Source organism: Hypanus sabinus, chromosome 6, assembly GCF_030144855.1.
Source record: "Hypanus sabinus isolate sHypSab1 chromosome 6, sHypSab1.hap1, whole genome shotgun sequence".
NCBI lineage: Eukaryota > Metazoa > Chordata > Chondrichthyes > Myliobatiformes > Dasyatidae > Hypanus > Hypanus sabinus.
In genome coordinates, this window is record NC_082711.1 from 29,566,605 (window position 1) to 29,589,823 (window position 23,219).

The 23,219-nt window shown below is 39.2% G+C and overlaps 1 protein-coding gene across 4 annotated transcripts in view; it reads left to right on the forward strand.

Moving 5' to 3' along the window:
- Positions 1-20,039, forward strand: part of dync2i1 (dynein 2 intermediate chain 1) — an 88,828-nt gene extending 68,789 nt beyond the window's left edge. For all 4 annotated transcript variants that reach the window (XM_059971883.1, XM_059971882.1, XM_059971885.1 and 1 more), the window contains 6 exons: positions 888-939; positions 2,470-2,527; positions 8,832-8,931; positions 10,867-10,998; positions 17,137-17,360; positions 19,716-20,039. In XM_059971883.1, coding sequence (XP_059827866.1) covers positions 888-939; positions 2,470-2,527; positions 8,832-8,931; positions 10,867-10,998; positions 17,137-17,360; positions 19,716-19,887 — 738 coding nt within the window. In that variant the 3' untranslated portion in view covers positions 19,888-20,039. The remainder of the gene's footprint in view (positions 1-887; positions 940-2,469; positions 2,528-8,831; positions 8,932-10,866; positions 10,999-17,136; positions 17,361-19,715) is intronic.
- Positions 20,040-23,219: the final 3,180 nt, after the last annotated feature.

Sequence of the window (23,219 nt, forward strand, 5' to 3'; positions counted from 1 at the left end):
GCACACTGTGGCAGCATTGGCTATCATTTCTACAACTTTCTAGAAACTCACTAGGGTAATTTCAACAGTTGCTGTCACTCCTGCAGCCTCTGCAGTGGGTATCTTTACACTTTCTACTAAGTATACGCTATATTGACATGAACAGCGTTTTGATTTGTAAACATGAGCAGATTCTTTACCCAGTGCATTGGGAGTGCATTCTCATAGAATCATGAATAGGTCCTGTGGCCCATCTAACTGACTTAATCGTCAGCTTGGTCGTATCTACCTGCACCAGTACAAAACATATCCCTCCAAACACTTGTGGTTCTAGTCTTCTCCAGCCTGAGGGGAAAACCTGCATGTGTGCACCCTAACTATTTGCTTTCATACTTTTGATACCTCTATAAGATCTCTTTTCATTCTCCCACATGCCAGGAAATAAAGTCCAAACCAATTTACCAGGATACTGCCTGGATTGGAGAGCATGTCTTATGGGGAGAGATTGAGGGCTATGAGGTGTGCTATGATGAAACCATTTGCAGGTTGGAGGTGCAACACAACATATTGTGTCTGGCTAGCCTCCAACCTGATTTCTCTAACTTCCAGTTCGTTCCCCCTTCACTCTTTGTCCATTCCCCATTTTGCTGAAGTTGGTTTCTTGTTTGTTCACTTTATATTTCATCTGCCATGTCTTTGCCTGTTCACTTAGCCTGTATGTCCCTTAAAACCTTTTTACATTCATACAGCCTGTGCTGCCATCTAGCTTTTGTGTATGAGCTTGTATCTCCACATGGTTTGGTAATATTCCTGTACAATACTTCATTTATATTAAGACGCTGTATAAATGCAAAGTATTGCTTTGAGGAAGTGAAATGTGCTTTTTAAATGCAGATTCTTTCTTTCAGGTTGTGGTTGAACTACAAAAGGCAGATGTTGCTGGCTCTCTGACTGATTTAGGTACGTTTGGCATATGTATAATGCAATAGGAAAACTAATTGAACAGAAAACTAGATTAAAATACCACCTTTCTGTTTTGATAGAGTTCTTGTCCCTTGAGTTAAGAAGTCAGGTCCAAGGCCAACCTTGAGATGTGAGCACAAAATCTAAATTTATGCAGTTGAAGAACAAGCTCATCTTGAACATAAGATGTTAATATATAACTCCATCTGCTGTTACAGGGGACTAAAAAAAATTCCAAAGAACCATACCAAATAGAGAAGGACAGTTACTCCTCATCCATGATCAGCATTTATCCTTGAAGTGACACAATAATTGTTATTATTTTGTTTGTGGGACCTTGTTTGGTAGAAATTAGTTGCAGAGTATTTGGGGGATGAAATACTTTGACATTAATTAGTTGGCTGTAAACCATAGACTATAAGAAATAGGAGCAGAAATAGGCAATTCTGCCGATCGAGTCTGCTCTACCATTTGATCATGGCAGATAGATTTCCCCTCTCAACTGATTCTCCTGCTTTCTCCCTGTAAACATTGAAGCCCTTAACAAGGTTTGAGCAAACGTGTTTAAGTATGTTCATTCATGTCTTAAGACATGAACTGCTACATGAGAAAGCAAAAAAGAAACAAGGATGTGGGAAGTGAAACAAAGATCATTCAAAAAGGGGATTTGAAGATGATATTGTGAAATAAAGGGGAGAAAGGTGCTGAGGTGTTGGAAATGTAAAGCTATAGAATACTGGCTGAACACACAGTGGAGTAAAGAACAAGGAATCTGTGGTTAGAGGATTAAAGAATAAGCACTACACAAGCTAAATGGAGGTCTGAAGTGAAAACAGAAAATTCTAAAATGCTCAGCAGGTTAGGCAGCATCTTAAGAGTGAGGAACAGATTAACAGTTCATGTTGAAAATTTAAAAAAAAACAGATAAAATGACATTTTACTGTATATTTTGACATTTCAATATACATGCGACAAATATCTTTAAAATAGGAAAAACTGGAATATAAAGTAGTAAGGTGAGGTCTTGGAAGAACTTGATATGAGGGATGAGATTCTTTGGTTCAATCTAGGCAATCATATGCATACGGAGAGTGTGAAACATTATAATGCAAATGAAGATATAGTCTCCACCTGTTCAGCTGAATTTAGTACAGGAGGATCTAAATTCAATTTTAAAGCAAAGAGATTGCTTCAATCTTACTGATAATAGGCTCTATGAAATCGAGATCTTGATGTTGTATAGTACAACGATAGCATTTAGTCTATACTGCTGGCAAAAGTTAAGTGGAAATTAGTAGGGTAAAAAGTAGAATGGAAGATTGCAAAATTATTTACTATTCAATTAAGGCAGAGGAATCAAAGAGAAGAACTTAACAAATTAAGTGATGGTGAAGAAAATAAGTCAAGTTTAATCTAAGCTCTCTTGGAAATCTTAGGAGAGATGTGGATGGTTTTAGCTTGATACATTAATACCTCTATACTTAAATGGTTGATGGTTGTGTTAAGTTAATCTTATCTTTTTTGCAGGACTGATCCCTGGTGGGAAGATGAAGTTGATCCACAGCTCTTCTATTGATGTTATCAGGTAAGATTGTATGGGAGATACAAGAGGCTGCAGATGCTGGAATCTGGAGCAGCCTACCATCTACTGGAGGAATTCTGCGATTGAAGAGAATCTACATTGGGACGCAGGGAGGGAGAAGAAATTTTCAACAGTTTGGGTTGAAACCCTACATTAGGTTTCCTGATTCTATTTATAATATTTCTGTGTTCTTAATGGTGATTTAAATAGTAATCCAACAAGAAGTACTGTAAAGATATGAAATAAAAAGAGAAAATGCAGCAAGTACCCAGAAGGTCAAGTATCTTGTATGGAGCAGGAAACAAACAAAACATTCATGTTGAATTTTTTTTAAATCTGTAGATGTTGAAAATCTGGAATAAAAATAGCAAAATCTGGAAGCACTGAGACGATCAGACAATGATTGTGGGAAAAGAATCATTAGATCAAGCATTAGGTTTGAAGACCTTTTGTCAGAATGGGAGAAAAAAGAAGAAAATAATTTGACTTGTAGTTGCAGAGAGGATGGGTTGGGGACAAAGGGAAGCCAGGGTTGTCATGGGGTTAAATTATAAATGAGGTCATCTAGTCGATTCATGGAGGGTGAGAGAGAAAGCCTAAAAGGAGGAATATAAAAGCTATGAAATATTGGCTAAAGGAGCTAAAACATTGAAGTGCGAATTATGCCCAGCCAATCACACAGTGCTAATGGAAAAATTAAAACTGAGCCAATCTTACGGATGGACTGGCCAGTGCTGACGGCAACAAAGCTCAGTTAAATGTAGGTGCTCCAAGTCTCCTGATGTGCTGTTGGTTCCTCCATTATAGAAGAATCATGAATTCCAAATGTGGTACAATAGATTGGAAGAAGTACAAATGGTTTGCTGCATCACCTGGAGAACTCTGTCTCCCCCATGTGATGGAAAAGGAAGGCATTGCATTTCCAACTGTTGCATGGGAAAATATCTTAAGAATGGGAGTGGTTGATAGAGACGAAAGAGCAGACCAGAGAGCTGCAAGTGTTTCAGGTTGATGATCTATCATTAGAACTGGCAAATGTTGGAGATAAAACATGTTCAAAATTACAGAGGAAGTGGAGACAGGAAGCGAGAAAATAAAGGAAAGATTTGTGATGCATTGTAGATCAATAGAGAGTGCGTAATACAATAGTGTTATTGTGAGCTGAAACCACATGGTAATGGCAAATGAATAATGAAGAGTATCCTTCAGGTAGAATAAGTAGGAAGAGCCAAATGAATCTCACATTCTGGTAGAATGGTGGCATGCTCAGATGCAGTGACCACTCTGAGCCCAATCAAAGGTGTAATTGTTCATCCTTTATGCCATTTTTACCATCACAGTTGGATGCTAAGAACATCAAGTACTGCAGGATCTATGCCATCAGCTACTTACAGGATAATAGACAATAGACAATAGGTGCAGAAGTAGACCATTTGGCCCCTCGAGTCTGCACCGCCATTCTGAGATCATGGCTGATCATTCACTATCAATACCCAGTCCCTGCCTTGTCCCCATATCCCTTGATTTCCCTATCCATCAGATATCTATCTAGCTCCTTCTTGAAAGCATCCAGAGAATTGGCCTCCGCCGTCTTCCGAGGCAGTGCATTCCACACCTCCACAACTCTCTGGGAGAAGAAGTTCTTCCTCAACTCTGTTTTAAATAACTGACCTCTTATTCTCAATCCATGCCCTCTGGTACTGGACTCTCCCAACATCTGGAACATATTTCCTGCCTCAATCCTATCAAATCCTTTAATTATCTTAAATGTTTCAATCAGATCCCCTCTCAATCTCCTCAATTCCAGTGTGTACAAGCCCAATCTCTCCAATCTCTCTGCATAAGACAGCCCTGCCATCCCAGGAATCAACCTAGTGAATCTATGCTGCACTTCCTCAATTGCCAGAATGTCCTTCCTTAAACCTGGAGACCAAAACTGCACACAATATTCCAGGTGTGGTCTCACCAGGGCCCTGTACAAATGCAAAAGTACATCCTTGCTCTTGTACTCAATTCCCCTTGTAATAAAGGCCAACATTCCATTTGCCCTCTTCACTGCCTGTTGGACTTGCTCATTCACCTTTATTGACTGATAATGATGGAGCTGGACTTATTGCATACCATTGTTATGTTGTCACCTGGGCTTGTTGCATACAGTTGTTGTGCAGAGATGGTGTGAGTTTTTGTCTTGGATGTAAGACCCTGTTGGACATTGGTTATCTAGTATACTGCAAGCCTGGTTCACTGGTTCATCGGCGAGACATACGCTGGGTGAGCTGCATCACCTCAGTTGTCGTGAGGACTAGGCCCTTGGACCACAGAATCACCTGTTGCAGCCACCCAGGGGAAGGGACACCAAGGGGGTGTGGGAGAGAGCAGAGGTTTCTGTGGGGAAGCTGGAATTCATTCTGCATTGGGGACTGGCCCCTCCCATTGGCGCTGCTCTCCATTGTTTGCTCAATGGAAGAGCAAGCTAGACCAAGACAATTACCATCATTCTACAGGCTATGCCACTCAATGAATTAGATGATAGTTTTATTTTTTTTCTTTGTGACTGTGTGTTGGTCTGCTATTGTAACCATATGTGCTATTTGAGCTATGGGCAGTGTGCTGTGTGTTGCTACTGTACAGGGCACGAGTGAGATCACATCTAGAGTGAACAATTTTGTTTTCTTATTTGAGGAACTTTTAGTAGGATGATCAAGGTATGGAGTGGTTTTCTGAAGGGAGAGACATTGAATAGTGTGCTCAGTAGAGTGTAGAATGAGAGAGTGATTTCATTGAAATGTATAAGATTCTTTGAGGTGAGATGGGATAAATCCCAATAGGATGTCTCCATCCAGAAGCAGAGGGCAACCATTTAAGTCTGAGATGAGGAAAAATTTCTTTTCTCAGGGTTGTGAGTCTTTGAAATTCCATCCACAAACAGCTGCGGAGGAAAAGTCCTTTGGGCATAATTAAGGCTTAGATAAATGTTGCTGGAGACTGATAGTACCTGCTTCATGTGTTAACAGATTTCCTGCACTCTGCAGTCACTCTCATTGCCTCTTGTATCTGATGAAAGCTGTTGTCTGTCTATACTTTTATTTTAGCTGAACAGCTCTCCCTAGCCAGGCATTATGGCAATATGGTAACAAGCTCAATAGCCTGCAACCGCTTGAATTTCTTGTAACCATAAAGATGTATACAATTGGTCCTTTTTAGTGCTGATTCCATTTGTCCTCTATTTCCTGGTAAAGCTTCCTGAATGCTAAGTGAGGTACCTCTGGTACGATGCATGAAAAGCATTCAAAAGATGTGAAAGGAAAGTTTGAGTCCCTGGGTAGAAGGAAGAAAGGATGTAAAGGCTAGATACTGAATATCTTAAGTTGAAGTGCATTGAGTAAGGGATTGATTGATCTGGAAAAATCAACAGGATCATTTCTCAGGGAATGGTCCCTTCTGAATGCTGAAAGGAGAGGGATGGGGAAGATGTGTTTGGTGATGATTTCACTTTTACTTAAAACATATATATTCATTAAAATTAGGAATAGGCCTCTCATGCTTGCTCTGCCATTTAGTATGGTCATGGAAGATCTGACTGTTACCTTGACTCTGGAAGATCTGACTGTTACCTTGACTCTGTATTCCTTTCCACCTGTGGTCACTTTCACCCTCTAGCTTATCAAATGTCTATTTCACTTTGCTGTTAAAAAATATTCGAAGATCATACTTACATTGCATTCCGAACAAGAGAGACTTAAAGGTTCATGACCTATTGCGAGAGAAAAAAATCTCCCACTAAAGGAGGCATCCTTTCCATACTTAGACTGTTAAGACCCCTAAGGATTTTACATTTAATTTAAGACTTCTTAGCAAAAGGCTAGCCTGTTCTCACAAGACAACCAGCCCAATTCGGGTATTAACTAAGGCTACGTCCACACTAGACCGGATAAATCCGTAACTGATGCTTTTTCTCTTCGCTTTTATCCTTCGTCCACACTAAAACGACGTTTTCATCCCCCGAAACAGGAGCTTTTCAGAAACGCTCTCCAAAGTGTGTATTTTTGAAAACACTGCTCGGGCAGATCAGTGTGGATCTGCACTGTCAGACAGCAGCGTGCTATTTCATTGTTTTCTTGAACACAACCTAACAATTTCAGAACAGACGGCAACGAAACTGACGCCAGAGGAGTTAGAAATGTATTCACCAAATACTTTGACCCATAACTTACTGAATGAATAAGTATACTCACTTTGCCCTGTTTTCTGTCCTTGCTCATATGAAGGTGGTTTACCTATTTATGCAAGTACTTCTCTGACAATAGATGTGTAACAGCCTAATGTAACATAGTATGGAAATACAAGATAATACTGATGCAGACATGTTTTATACAAGGTGCTTTATTAATGCAAGAGAGTCAGTTTCAATGTGGATAGAGATTTTTTTAAAAAACGCCTAGTGTGGACGCTTATCATTTTTACGCGAAACTGGTGTTTTCAAAATTATCCGGTCTAATGTGGACATAAACTAAGTAAATCTTCTTTGAGCTGCCTGTACTGCATTTAAATCCTTCCTTAAATGAGGAGACAAGTGCTGTACGATGAGACTCTAATGATAATCTAAATGAGGTCTCATCAATACTCTTTTTCGATGAAACTCAACTTTCCTATGTTTGTATTTAGATTCCCTAGCAATGAATGATGTCATTCTGTGAGCTTTCTTAATTACTTTTACCTGCATAATAGCTCTCCGAATCGTGCAGTGAGACACCCAATCCATCTGCAGCTCTGTAGATACTCAGCCATTTAGATAATATACCCAGTACTGTTTTTATTTTTATAATTAAGCCATAATTGGAATTGCTAAATTGGGCTGATGTGACTTTACTTGGGCTATTTGTGGTCCATATTATTCTATTATGGAGCTCGCAAAGACTTGATGAACCAAATTACTCTTTCTATGATGTAAATTTTATTGTCTTTTACTTGAAGTTATACTACTTATAGGTTATCTGCCTTTTTACACAAATGGTCTGAACTAACTGACTCTATTTAAGAGCGTGGAATCTTTTTGCCATTACCTGCTGTGTCATTCCTAAAACAGTTTTTACTTTGCTGAGTAAAAAGACAGATGGAAGATAATTACTCGGTAATTGACTACTCTCTAATTATACCAGTACTTCATTTTATCAAGTGCTTGCTCCTTATGTACCTGAACACTTTGACTGTTGTTAGCATTTTGTTGAACTCACAGATGTTTCATCTGCTTAATTTCTTTGTTTTCCTGTTGAATTCCCCTTATCTATTGAAAGGCACTTGATTCTTCTTTGTCATTCTTTTCTTGTAGTTTTTCTAAGCTACTTTGGGATCTATAATCCTGCAGTCCTTTTGTGATTGATTATTTACTTCCCACGTTAATGTGCAGTGCAGACATAATTTCACTTAAAAATGAAACAGATAATTTCAAAAGATTATCTTTTAACTTCTTGGATGACTGTTGAGAGTTTGACTTAACAATGGCTACATACCTTCATGCTTTTAGTTCCTTGGATTTGGATCATGTGGTTCACTGAGTTGATTTAATGGCATTTTGATAACATCCTTTTGGTCTGCTTTTGTACCATTCAGTAGACCTATAACCTAATTTGTACAAAAACACGAAATGTAAACTTGATTTCTTAGGCATACAAATATAGGATATAAATGCCATGAAAATTAGTTTTTACGGCAGCAGGACAGTCCAAAACAAACATGATAAACATAAGATAACAAACTTAAATTATCATAAATTATGCATTACTGTGCACAAAAATAAACAAAACATGAGGCAAGAAAGAGAGAGTGAAAAAATGTAGTCTGAGGTAGCGTTAGTTTTTCATATTGTTCAAGAACCTGATTGCTGTGGGGGAGAAGCTGGTGTTAAACTTTGAGGTCTTCAGGCTCCTGTACCTCATGCTGATAGCAGCATCGAGAATAGTACATAGCTTGGTTCATGGAGGATCCTGATGAAAGATGCTGCCTTCCAGAGACATTGCCTCTTGTATATGATGGGGAAAGCTGTACTCTTGATGGGATTGGCTGAGTCCTTTACTCTCTGCAGCCTCTTGCATTTTTTGTGCATTGGAGTTTCCATAGCCACTGTGAATGTTTTCCATTGTACCTCTGAAGTCTTTTGTCAGAATCAATGATGACATGCTGAGTTTCCTTGTAAGATGCTGGCAATTGTTCTTCGTGATTGCATCAATGCACTAGGCCCAGGATAGATCTTCTGATATGTTGATATGTAATGTTTTTGATGTTTCTACTTTTCTGTTGGGATTTTCAGCTTTTTCCCAAGAAATTTCATACAATTAGGACGTCCTCGGACTCTGAATATCAAGTTTCTGCCATCAGATCCTAATCACTTCTTTATTGGAACTGATATTGTGAGTATTGATTCTTTTGTTTTGAAACAAATCAAAAAATATAGAAATGCAAGCCTAGTCATCATGTTCCATCTGGTTGAGTTCATGTTAAAATAAGATAGACAAGTTTAAAATATTCCAGGTGCAGCAGCAGGCCCAAATAAGGCTACTTGATGAAGCTATAATACGCAGCCGTAAGCTTGTTGAATAGAAGAAGCAACATGCTAGAAACAGAAAATACTGGAAATACACAACATGCTGGCAGCATCTGTGAACAGGGAAACAGATTTTGCATCAATTTGACTTCAAAGTTCTGTTGCCCTGTCATGAATGCTAATCAATATCTAAGTAAGGTGCAGGAAACATTCCCTTTCTCAATTAATGCCGAAGTCAGCACAAGTGCCCAAGATGAGCCGGGAATGTTAGCAAACACATTCAGTCCCAATGCCAAGTGGATGATCCATTCTGGCCTCCTCCTAATGTTCATCACAGTTCATAGCCATTAGTTAATGGTCTCACTCCATTCTTTGTTTAAACAAAAAGTAATTGAGAGCATTGAAACTAAGTCTGCAAGCCTATATTGTTGGAGATCTCTGCCCTGACTGGCTGAACAGACAAGCAGTGCAAGCTTTATCTCCAATGTGGGAAGTTATCCAGATGAATCTGTCCACAAAAATCAAAAAAGATTTGATTTGGTCAATTTCCATTCTGTCTACATAATCATTTGGAAAGCATTTGAAGGCATTATTGACTATGCTGTCAAAGCTGTGCCTTCAATAACCTATTCATTCAAACATAATTTGGATACTTCAGGGGACACGCGTCCCCTGATTCCCTTATAACCTTAGTCCAAGCAAGGTCAAAAAGCTTTAGTGAAAGTAGCTGCATTTGACACTATGGCACTAAGAACCCATAACTCTGTTACCTACATTTGCAAATCTGAAGGCATGTTCAATGTTTCTGATCAGATATTATCACTGGAAAATCTGAAACTCTATCCAATAATACTAGGGGAGCATCTTCATCAGAAAGATAGCAGTGTTTCACCTTCTCAACAGCAATGAGAGATGGGAATTAAAACCTAGGCCTTTTCAGTGAGATCTTCCTCTCTATGTAGTAAAATAGACAAGAATAATAAAAAAATCAATTCATCATGCAGGTTTCCTCATTTTTGTGTTGTGTTGGTTTGATAATTTATTTGCTAATTCTCCTTCTGAAGTGACTCTTCTTTTCTCAACAATTGTCTCTGCCTCGTGGGGGTTTGGTTTAGTTTTCACATTTCCTTCATCAAATCTACAGTGATCTTGATGATATTGAGTAGTTTTGTTCTTCCTCAATAGCACCAATTATTTCATAAATGCCCTAATTTGCTATTCCGATTTGTCTTTTTTTCATATCTAGTATTTTTAAAAGGTGACAAGGATCATAAACTTTGATGATTGGTTGCCACTCCTCATTAATCTTGCTATTCTGTTTCTGACTTAACGCCTTAGTACAATTTTAGTTCTTTCCCATTTTTCTTTATGCTGTCCTCAGGAACAATCTTGGCTTCACCCTTGCCCTGCTTTAGCCAAGAGGCATGTATTTTAATCCCTGGCCATAACTGCACTATAGAAAGCAATGTCAAGAATGGCTTTCTTGAGCCATTACAGACCTTTGGGTAAAACTGAATTAAACTAATTTCTTAATTTCACTCCGGTCAGTGAGAAATTTCACACAAATCATATCTATGTCTTCCTTTTCTGTTGGCTGTGAGGTGTGTTCTTTGTTCTAGTCTAACTCAGATACCCTCCCTGACCATTTCTCTTGGTAAAAGACAGTATTGGTTTGGTAATAACAAAATCTGGCACTCTGTGAAAAGGGAAATTTTGTTGTACTAAATAAAATGTTTTAATAAATCTCTTATCGGTACAAATTATAACACTATTAATGTAATCATTTCTACTTTGTTAACAGGGTCTTGTGGGCCATGGTACACGTCACGGCCTTCCAGCATCTCCTAGACTATACAAACCTCAGACTAATAATGCCAGATTTGCTCAAGTCACCTGTATTGACTTGTGTCACTTTGGAAAAACACTGTTCTTGGTAAGAGTTGGTTTGATTTTATCAAATGAATTATTTGTCTTTAACTTTATAGTCTACAAGGATTTTCCCCTTGTTTTTATTGCCCCCTTTCCCATAGCATTGTCTTTTTGTTGGCATGCATTAGCTCATTGTCTGAGCTAATAGCTAGCAGTCTTTTGACATTAATAATGTCATACAGGAGTATAGTCTTGTCATTACTTGACTTCTATAGCTGTAGTTCTAGTAGGAAAAGTGATTAGAAATACAGTAGGAACTTTGATTTTCAGCTCTTCCGAGATTTCAGTTGTAACATTCTGGTCTCAGCTGCCCGCAGTCAATTTGGTGCGGTTAGATTCTGGTGTCTTAATCCAAAGTTCTTTCAGAAGTCAGGAAGGAGGCACAAAACCATTATTAAATGCTAGTAGAACAAGGGAAAGTTGAACAGACAGTGATACAGATCTACAAAATGACTGGAAAGCTAAGATGCTTTGTGGTTAGCTATTTTATACCCATAGATATAAGGAAAATTTCATTAACATTTTGAGATCAAAAATTCAGAATTCAAAGTTCAAATAACATTTATTATGGAAGTATGTATATATTATTCAACCATGAGATATATCTCCTAACAGACAGCTGCGAAATAAAGAAACCCCAATGAACCCATAAAAAAGAACAATCGAACACCCAGTGTGTAGAGAGAAAAAAACAAATCATGCAAACAATAAACACAAGCAAATAGCATTCTGAACTGAAGTCCACAAAGAGAGATGGAGACCCATACTTTAGCACAGAGCCGAGTAAATGTTGCAGAGCAGCGAGCTGAACCTCAGGCCCCGATACCCTGACTTTACCAATCTGGCCCGGTGCCTAGATCAACGTCCAAATATTGGGTTCATTTGCCTTGATAGCTGTGGGGCCTAGACCTCACTGCCTCGGTTCGGCCTGTACCCACTCTTTCCAATTTGGCCCAGCGCTAAAATCATCATCTAACCATCGTGTTTAATCACTTTGATACTCTGGTGCCTGGACCCTGCCTCCTCGATTTGGCTTGTACCTGACTTTTCCAATTTAGCCTAGCGCTCATACCAATCGAACCGCGGGTCTTCTTTGCTCTTGGTGGACAGGCCCACTGTCTCACCACACTGAATTGCCTCCCAAGTGCAAAGGGAAGTTACAGACTATTACTTACAATGATCTTTTGCCAGAAAAAGTGTGATTAACAAAGTAGTGGTTTTCCTTGTTCATCACCAGCCAGAAATTGCTGGGGCTTACTGGCACCATTTCAAGCTGGAATAAACCAATGTCAGCCAATGTGAAAGCACTTATTTAAATAATGCAGAGAAAAGAAGCTTCCAGAGCTTTCCAGAATTATACTTTGTATATCCTTTAGGAGCATATTAAACTGTTATATACATATAAGAACTACTTAAAATACAAGCAGATAATTAAGTGATAAACTACATATAACAAACAGTCGATCTAAGAATTTTTCAACAGTGCCTGGCAGGAAAGATAATACTTTTCATTCTCCATTCTGTTGAAAGATTTATGTTAGAAGTATGTAGTATTACCATCGACTGGAGGGATGATCTGGTATTTGCTGAATAGAAACTTGGTTCACAGGATATCCCTTTTGTAATTCCAGTTTTGCTTGCTTAATACACTTCTAACACGGGTTCAGTTACAAGTTTCACAACACAGATAAATCTCAACATTTTTATAATGGGGTCACAAGAGAGAATGGAGATGCTAGAAATCTGCAGCAACATACTCAGGATGCTGGAGGAACTCAGCAGGTCAGGTAGCATCTATGAAGGAAAATGAACAGTTGATGCTTTGGACTGAAAAAGAAGAGGAAAAGGGCCAGAATAAAAGAGTGTAGGGAGAGCTAGCAGTGAAGAGCTGGAGAGCAACAGAGAACATAGAGGGGGAGCAATGAGAGAGAATTTCACAGAAGTTGATATAGTAGTTTCTGTGCAATTTATAGAGTTAAAAACAGGCCCTTCAGCCATTTAAACTACATACTCTCACTGACCTGCACTGGGACCATAGCCCTACCATCCTTATACCTTAACTAAACGTTGAAATTGAGCTTGCATGCACCACTTTCACTGGCAGCTCATTCAGTTTCCCTTCATGTTCCCCGTTAAATTTTCACCTTTCACCCTTTACCCTGACCTCTAGTTGTAGTCTCACGAAACCTCAGTGGAAAAAACCTGCTTGCATTTACCCTATCTATACCTCTCATAATTTTGAATATTTCTATCAAATCTCCTCTCAGTTTTCTACATTCTAAGGAGTGAAGTTCTAACCTATTCAATCTTTCCATACAACTCAGGTCCTCCAGACCTGGCAATATTCTTGTAATTTTCTGTGTACTCTTTCAACCCTATTAACATCTTTCCAGCAAGGAGGTGACCAAAACTGCACACACTTCTCCAAATTTGGCCTCACCAACATCGTATACAGCTTCAACATAACATCCCATCTCCTGTATTCCATAACGAGAGAATCTGCAGTTGCTGGAAATCCAAGCAACGCACACAAAATGCTGGAGGAACTCAGCAGGCCAGGCATCATCTATGGAAAAGAGTATTGTATAGTTGATGTTTTGGGCCAAGATGTCTTCAACGGGATCCCATCACCAAGCACATCTTTCCCTCCCCCCAACTTTCTGCTTTCTGCGGGAATCGCTCCCTACATGTCTCCCTTGTCCATTCATCTCTCCTCACTGATCTCCCCTTGGCACTTATCCTTGCAAGCGGAACGAGTGCTATACCTCTTCCCTCCCTACCATTCAGGGCCCCAAAAAGTCCTTCCAGGTGAGACAGCACTTCACCTGTGAGTCTGTTGGGGTCACATACTGTACCTAGTGCTCCTGGTGTGGGCTCCTGTATATTGGTGAGATCCAACGTAGACTGGGAGACCACTTCACTGAGCACCTACGCTCCGTCTGCTAGAAAAAAAATGGGTTCTCCCAGTGGCCACCCATTTTAAATCCACTTCCCATTCCCATACCAATACGTCTATCCATGGCCTCCTCCAATGTCATGATGAGGCCACTTTTAGGTGTTGTTCCTCCAACCTTATATCCTATCTGGGTAGCCTCCAACCTGAGGCATGAACTTTGATTTCTCAAACTTCCGATAATGCCATCCCCCACTCCTTATCCTGACCATACCCCATCCCCTTTACCCTCTCTCACCTCATCTCCTTGCCCGCCCATCATCTCCTTCTGGTGCTCGTCTTCCCTTTTCTTTCTTCCATGGCCTTCTGTCCTCTTCAATTAGATTTCCCCTCTCCAGCCCTGTACCTCTTTAACCAATCAAGTTCCCAGCTCTTTACTTCATCCCTCCCCCTTCAGGTTTCTCCTATCACCTTGTGTCTCTCTTTCCCCTCCCACCCCACCTTTTAAATCTACTCCTCAGCTTTTTCTCTCCAGTCCTGCCGAAGAGTCTCGGCCCAAAATATCAACTGTACTCTTTTCCATAGATGCTGCCTGGTCTGCTGAGTTCCTCCAGCATTTTGCGTCTGTTGTTTCCTGTACTCGGTACTTTGATTTATGAAGGCCAATATGCCAAAAATTTTCTTTACAACGCTATCTATCTGTGATGCCACTTTCAATGAGTTATGGACCTGTATTCCCAGATCTCTTTGTTCTACCACACTCCTCAGTGTCCTACCATTCATTGTGTAACACCTACCCTGGTTGGTCCTACTGAAGTGCAATACCTTGCACTTGTCTGCATTAAATTCCATCTGCCATTTTTCAGCCCATTTTTCCAGCTGGTTCAAATCCCACTGCAAGCCATGATGGTGTTCCTCACTGTCCACTACATTCACTGGTGTCACCTGTAAATTTGCTGATCCAGTTAACCACACTATTATCCAGATTGTTGATATAGATGACAAACAACAGTGGACCCAGCACCAATCCCTGCAGAACTCCATCAGTCATAGGCCTCCAGTCAGAGAGGCAACCATCTACTTACTACCACTCTCTGGCTTCTCCCACAAAAGCAATGTCTAATCCAATTTACTACCTCAACCTAAATGCTGAGCAAGTGAGCCTTTTTGACCAATTTACCATGTGGGACCTTGTCAAATGCCCATGTAGATCACATCCACTGATTTGCTTTTATCAGCTTTCCTGGTAACTTCCTCAAAACACTCTATAAGATTGGTTAGACATGACCTACCATACACAAAGCCATGCTGACTATCCCTAAAATGTGAGTATGGCTCATCTACTATTCTTGATATATAATAATTCAATACAGGGTGCAAACAAAAGACTGGACTGTGCATTTCCTCAATTAATGACAAATGAATGCTATTCTGCTGTTGGAAATACCATAAAGCTACATATTTTTCTCCAGTTTGGGGAATGACAATAAAATATCAAAAATAATTGGATAAACATTAAGTCAAGTCACATTGCACTGAGCTCGATGCCAGAAATAATGTCCCATCTTGAGCTGGATGAAGAGGTTGCCTTCTGCACCCTCCAATCCAATAGAAACCTCTGAGTGGCATCTAGAATGTGGACAAAGTAATATAGCACACCATGGTTCTACCAGTTGGCTTTTATAGCTGGCAAAGCTGAGAGAAAGAACTCAGTAATTTGTAGAGGGAAAAGGGGTTAGTGTTTCCAGCTGAGATGATACATCAGGACCGAGAAGAAAGAGACACCTGGAGTAGTAAATACCACTTTTCTCAAGGTGGGAATGTCTTTCAGGTGAGAGGGGAGAAGTTTAAAGAAAATTTACGAGGGAAGTGTTTTTTTTAACATTGACTGTGGTAAGTGCTAGGAAAGTGCTTCCAGAACCAGTGGCGTTTAGACAAGCATATGAACAGATAGGGAACAGTGGGATATAGACCATGTGCAAGCAGATGGGATTAGTTTAAATTGGTATCATGGTCAGCACAGACATTGTGAAGGCCTTATTCCTGTGTTCTGAAAGGAATGATACTAATACAGGGGAAGGGCAAAAATAGAGGTTGATAGGTAAAAGGTGGAACCATTTGGGAAGATGTTGATGGGTAGATGGAATCAGGTGAAAGGAGAGGAAAGGAAGAGGTCAATAAAGGGAGGAAATAAACTAGGTATGTGTACAAATAAAATACCAGGGGTGTGGAATATGTGAAACTGGAAAATTGGAGCCTCTGCCTCATCTGGAAGGGGTGCTTAGTTCCCTGGACAATGTTGAGAGAAGAGGTGAAGGGACAAGTATTATACCTCCCTCAGTTCCAGGAAAGTGCCTGTGGAATGAATGGGGTGAAGTGCCAAGTGTGAGTGGACCAGAAAGACACAAAAAAGTGGTCAGCGGGGAGACAGTGGTTCACCTGAACCTATATCAACATGCCCTACTGAACTTGGCCTTCTCTATAATAGTGAAACAAAGTGTTATGAGATGACTATTCTGCAGAGCATTTTCTCTGCAGTGGCCAGATTGAGCTTCTGGTTATACATGGTTTTCATTTTCCTTCCACACCCACACTATCCTGTCTGTCCTTGGTGTTCTACATTGCCATAGAGAGGCCAAACATAAATTGGAGGGAAAATGTCTCATAGGATTTTCCAGTTTCAGGTAAACTACATATCTATCTTCTTATTTCTACCTTTGTTCACATCCTCCTGCCCACTCTCTCCACCTTGTTCAATCTACCAAACATCCACTCCCCATCTGGTTCCACCTATCACTGACCAGATTCCATCTCATCCCCTTTCATACTGTCAAACTTTCCTTTTCTTTCTGTCTTAATGCATTTCTGGCCCGTGACCTGTACATGGCCTCAACCTAGAGTGTTGAAAGGCACCTTTCACCTCCACAATTGCAATTATAATATTCTGATTTTTGTTCAAAGTTCCAGTGTTTCCTGTCTCTTTTGCCTTTAAGCAACGGGCAGATCTTTTCAAGCTGTGAAAGCTATAATTGATTTTAATGCTGTTTAATAACTCTGACATTCAGAAATTAATGAACAGTAGTTTATGAGTGTCAGAGATAGTTCTGATTAGAGTCACCAACAAAACTCAGTGACACATGACCTTTGAAAAATGTCAAATAGTGTAACTGTCAGTAAGTGGCAGAAAAAGATAAGTGTAAATTTTTATTCACAGTTAGAGTTTCAAAAACTTGTCATGCGATCTTGCAGGTTGGGTGTTCAGATGGAACAATTAGACTGCACTCGGTGACAAATGAGTGCCCTATTCTGCAGTGGAATGACAGTACTCAGGCCAGTCCAATCCAGAACGTGCTGTGGGCTTTAACACGACCTGGAATGTTTTTTGTCCTTGATGCAGCATCACATGTGTATGTGTGGGACTTGTTGCAAGACGTTTCTAAACCAGTTGCAGAGGAGAATCTTCAGCATGATAGGTGAGTAAAATTATTTCACCAGAACTATGTTTCCTTAGTAGCTACTGCACGGTAATTACCAAACACAAGAAAATCTGCAGATGCTGGAAATTCAAACAACACACACAAAATGCTGGTGGAACACAGCAGGCCAGGCAGCATCTATAGGAAGGGTCTTGGCCCGAAACATCGACAGTGCTTCTTCCTATAGATGCTGCCTGGCCTGCTGTGTTCCACCAGCATTTTGTGTGCACAGTAATTACCCTTTATATTGTTGCATAAGAGCATTAAAATTATGAATAGGATTAATCCAAATAATTTCTCAAGTCTGTCTTGCCTTTCAGTAAGATCATGGTTGATTTGGACATTGGGTTTTCTTGCCTGGTTGTCATAGCTCTTGATTTTCCTGAAGTCAACAAAACTTTGCTAATCTTTTACAAAGAGATCAAATGTGGTTGACAAAACTTTATTTAAGGAAAACCCCAATAGGTAATAACCTCCTGCTGACGCTGGCTGTCCTCAGAGATAGATGTTTTTGTAGAACGGAATTCCCCAAGACTAAATAAAAGAAAAATTACTGGAAATCTGAACTAAAAACAAAAATCATGTATGAACTCAGCATGCTAGGCAGTATATTTGCAGAGAGAAATAGAGTTAATGTTTCATTCAACAGCTGTCTATCAGAACAGGTTTATGGTAAAAAGTGTAAAATGCAGGGAGAGGGAAAAGGAAGGAACTGATGAAGAATGCCAATGATAGCATGGAAAGTAAGGAGGGAAATGATAAGTGTGATGTTGTAGGTGCATGGCAGAAAATTCAGCAAGGAGTTGATGGCCAAGTGAAAGAGAGTAGGTAAAAAATAATTAAGAGGGGGAATGAGCCTGAAGGGATTATTCTGAGAACTGACATAGATTTGTTGAGAAGTAATTGGAATCTTGGAACCACATCAAGTTCAGGCTTATTGTCATTCACCCATGTATGTGTATACAGTTAAATTAAACATAATTCCTCTACAGTACATAATTCTCACACGCACCGCATATAATCTCAAAACAATGCCAGCACAAGTACTTGAGTGGCATGGCCTGAAGATTGGGAGATTAACATAACGTGTGAGGCGCTTGTTTATGTAAGACAGCATAATAGTGCCAATACCATTATACTGTCTTACATTAACATGCTCCTTGCACTTTGTCAGCCTGCTAATCTTCAAGCCATGCCACTCTCACATCCCTCTAAACCTCACTCCAGAGAAAGCAATCCCAATATATGAAATCTCCCCTTTTATTTCAAGACTCTGATTTTGAATTTGGGACAAGAGGGATGGAATAAAATGGGATGCCTTAAGAAGGAGAAATTGGCAGATGACTTGGGGAGACAGACTGTCTATGTGTTTTATTTTCATCATCTCATGATCTGGTCAAATGAAGTGGTGAAAGGCAAATGGGAAAGCTACAGCTGGGGTAAGATGTCACTACACACAATCCAGATTTTAATCAGTGCAGCCAATATCAATATTGGTTTTTTTCCTCTATGGAATCATAGAAGTAGTATGGTATACATGAAGGCCATAGAGAATGACAAATCTGTGGGATTCATTATCACAGGTGGCTGTGGAGGCCACGTCATTGGCTATATTTAAGAAAGAGGTTGATAGATTCTTGATTAGTCAGGGCATGAAGGGATACAAAGAGAGGGCAGGAGACTGGGGTTGAGAGGGAAAACGGATCAGCCAGGATGAAATGGTGAAGCAGACTCGATGGGCCAAATGGCCTAATTCTGCTCCTATAGCTTATGGCCTTCCAGTCCTTGCAGTATCCTTGTAAATCTTTTCTGCTTAAATCTCTAGCTTAATCACATCCTTTCAGTAGTATAATGACAAGAATTGAACTTCACCAATGTCCACAAGTCCACACCTCCCAAACACTTTTGTTAAATGTGGCCAAATGAGTTAATGGTATTCCTTCTGAAAATAGTTTATACCAAAGATTATGACAGTAATAAATATCAGTCACTTTGTTTAAATCTGATGCTGCTATGTGGTATATTATTCTATCTGTGATCTGCTAATATCTTGGAAACAGGATTTTCTTGATGAACCACTCTTCCAATATATAAAACTCATTGTCTTAAAAGAAAATAGCAACTTTAACAAAAAATGACATACTTTTTAGATTTCTGAATCTGAGATTTTTCATTTGAATTAATACTACATTGAAAAATAAATGAAACACACCCTGGACGGAATATCTAGATGTCAGTGATACTTTGATGTCCATGCTGATGGTATTTGTATCCTTATAATTAATAATAAGCTTTTTCATTAAATATTCCCATTTCCTTTTCCTTATCGTTTGTCCCCCACCCCGTCCCCAGAATTGCAGCCATGGCCATCCTAGGTGATCCAGAGAAACCTACTGCATCTTCAGGTCTCATGTTGGCGAAGCGGTCTGGAGCAATTGAGATGCAATACCTACAGAAGAAATGGTCAGAACCTCATCTCAATGAATTAGAAACGTTGCACTATCTTTTGCAGAAAACTGTATAACTGTATACAAACAATGGAAGGAAATATATCATTTCATTGAATGGTAAGCATTTCTCCAGTTGGTTTGTAAATGTAAAAATTATAGATTTTTGTACAAGTTATTTATAAACATTTTTATTATAGTAAATATCAAATAAAATTATAAAGTACTTATGAAACAATTTGCCTTGTATGCTTTTTCCATTCAAATGCAAATTACACTGGATTCCACTTAATTGGGCCAGCTGCTTAATTGGGACAGGAGACTGTTGCAGAACAGGTTCTAATTATATCAGTCGCATGCACTTGTGTGGCCATTAGACACTACACTATGCTTAGTGGTAACAGTTTTTAAATTTTGTATGTATTGGAAAAACAGTTATTTTTATCACTGATAATTGGTGAGAGATAAGCAGTAAGACAATTCAGAGCTATTTTGCTCACTGTATTTTCAAGCATTCAGGCTTGGAGATGCCAGAAATTGCCAGGAGTTAGTTCACTACTTTAGAACAACAAAGAATTTAGAAGTATCAACAATCATCTTGAATGTTACAATGAAAATGAAGATTTGAAGTATGTACTAGGTGTCTGCGCTGGTCTTGTTTTTATTACAGTTAATCAAAAAAATATGGCAGCGTACACTGGATGAATTCCTCTGTCAATAACTTTTACACAGTTACCAATACACCGGACCCAATAGAGTCTTCTAGTGCTGCTGTAGTATTGGTAGCATTCTAAGTTGTCCTATATATCATTAAAATACATAATTTAATGCTCAGTTAAAATTAGCCTTGTCTTTTTTATACCTTTTTAACTACTTCTGTGAAACTTTGCTATTTGGGGCAGCCGCATAATTGGGTCAAAATGTACTGGTCCCAAAGTCCCAATTAACTGGAATCCACTCTACTTTTTGTAGCTCATTGAACATGCCAGACAGATTTTCAAATGATTACTTCTCTGCTCCGTGTCAACATCAAGAGAAAATTAAAAAAAAGTTTGCTATGCCTTTTACACCTATGAATGCACAGTATCTATATGATACCATTCACTATAGAAACAATTAGGAGCAACGAATATCTGAGATCCTGTCCTCAATAAACACAATGTGGCAAAAGTTATCTTTACAACCTTATCTACCAGTGTTAGGGTGAGGTAGATAGGGTGCTGGAGTTGTGAGGAGGCAGTGCTGCTACCTCAGAACACCAGCAACCAGATACAATCCTAACCTAAGGTGCTGACTGTATGGGGTTTACACGTTTTTTCCCCTATGATGATATGGGTTTCTGCTCGCTTCCTGCCATCTACCCAAGGTGCAGCTTTAGTGGCTTTTTTCTGATGATATTTCACCAGAAGTTAAGGAGAAAGCAGGCAGAATGTTAAAGGTTAGAGTTAGAGTAATGGCTGAGGTAGAAAAAACTATGAGTGTCTCATTAAGACTGGGGAAAAAATACAAGAATGGAATTAAAGAATAGCTACAAAACAGAGCGAAAGACCAGCAGAAACGGAAGACCCTTCTGGAGGCCCCATGTGACACTAAGGGTTCAGACGACGAGGACAGAATCAATATTGGGAAGACTAATGATGTTTAAAGCTGAAGGCCTCAGGACGTGATGATTTGCGCCCAAGCATCCCAAAAGAAATAGCTGCCAGTGCCGGGTGTGATGCTTGCAATCTTACAAAAATTCTTCATTCTGGAAAAGCAGCTAAGGTTCGGAGAACAACCACTGTGGAACCCTTATTCCAAAGAATGGCAGGCAGAGCTGGCAACAATAACCTGGTTAGTACAACATATTTTTTTGGAAAAATATTAGAATCAGTTTTCAGAAGGTAATCTGATCAAGGGTGTGAAAGGGAGGCCATGCCTGACAAAATGAGGAAATATCATTCAGTGGGCAAAGGGGAGCCCATAGATAAAATACATTCGGATTTTTCAAGAGGTGATCCATAAGGTACTACACAAAAGGTTTCTTTACAAGATAACAGCTCACAGAGTTATAGGGTTAGTTAACCATCAGGAAGCAGTGGATCGTAGAAAGGGGGTCATTTTCAGGTGGGTGCCAAAAAGATCAGTGCTGGGTTTGGATTTGCAAATAATGCAAAAGTGAGCAGGCAACCTTGAGGAAGATATCAAAAGTTTATAGAGATATTAATAGCCAAGTAGATGAATAAAACATTGGCCAGTGGGGAAAATGTGAAGTGATTTATTTTGGAGAAACAATGATAAAACAAGAGTATTGTTTAAATAAGGAGCAAATGCTACAGAGGGATTTAGGTGTTTTCATGCATGAAATGAAGAAACGTGACATACAGGTAAAATAGATAATCGGGAAATGAATGGAATGATGGCTTTTAGTTCAGGGGAAGTCTTATTATCACAGAAGAAAACACCTGAAGTCACATCTATTAACAATTTTGGTTATGGAAGGGAAGATATTATAAGCAATTCAGACAAGGGGTGATGACGTGGAAATCCAGCTCTCCCGTAAAAAACCAGTAAAATAATGTTTAAGTGAAGAAAAGTTAGTAAATACTTCTTAAAAATTACTTATAAACTACTCAGGATTGTCTTAAGATATGTCTCCTAAACAGAAGCAGAAGAAAACTACTACTTTGAAGACAACACAAGTTGGAAAAGAATCAAAGCTGGCTGCCATGAAAGAGCCTCAGGCTCAAGTGCATTTTACCTCCAGCGATACAGAACAGGAAACTGCGGCAACATCAACTGTTTCCAAAAAAAGAGCAACAGGAATTGCACATGCGTGAAGGAAGGGGCATGCACAAACATGAGCAACCCAAACTACAAATCCCAGCTATGATCGCAACTGAATGTGAAAGTGAATATGAGGTGGAATCAGATTCTCTGGATAAATCAGATGAAGATGAAGAGACAAACAAAGAAGAGCAACAGGAAGAGGTTGGAGGTGATATTGGAGACATAAAAAAATCTTTGATGCAAATAATGCATGAATTAAAAGCATTAAAAGTAATAAAAAAGATATTAAAATATGAAGATTATGTTTGATAAAATGATGAAAAGACAAGACAAAATGGTTAAGAAAATTAAAAACTTGGAAGAAACAACGGGAGACACCATTGATAGAGTGAATAAAATGGAAGATAATATTTCTGCCTGGACATCAGAAAGAAAATGGTTGTTGGAAAAAGTGGATATACTTGAAAATTTTAGCAGACGAAATAATATTAAGATTGTTGGACTTAAAGAAGCTATAGAGGGAGAGGATCCAATACATTTTTTTCAAAAATGGATTCCGGAAATTTTGGAAATGGAAGAAGGAACCCAGTTAATTGAAATTGAAAGAGCCTTAAGATCAAGACCTCAAATTGATCAAAAC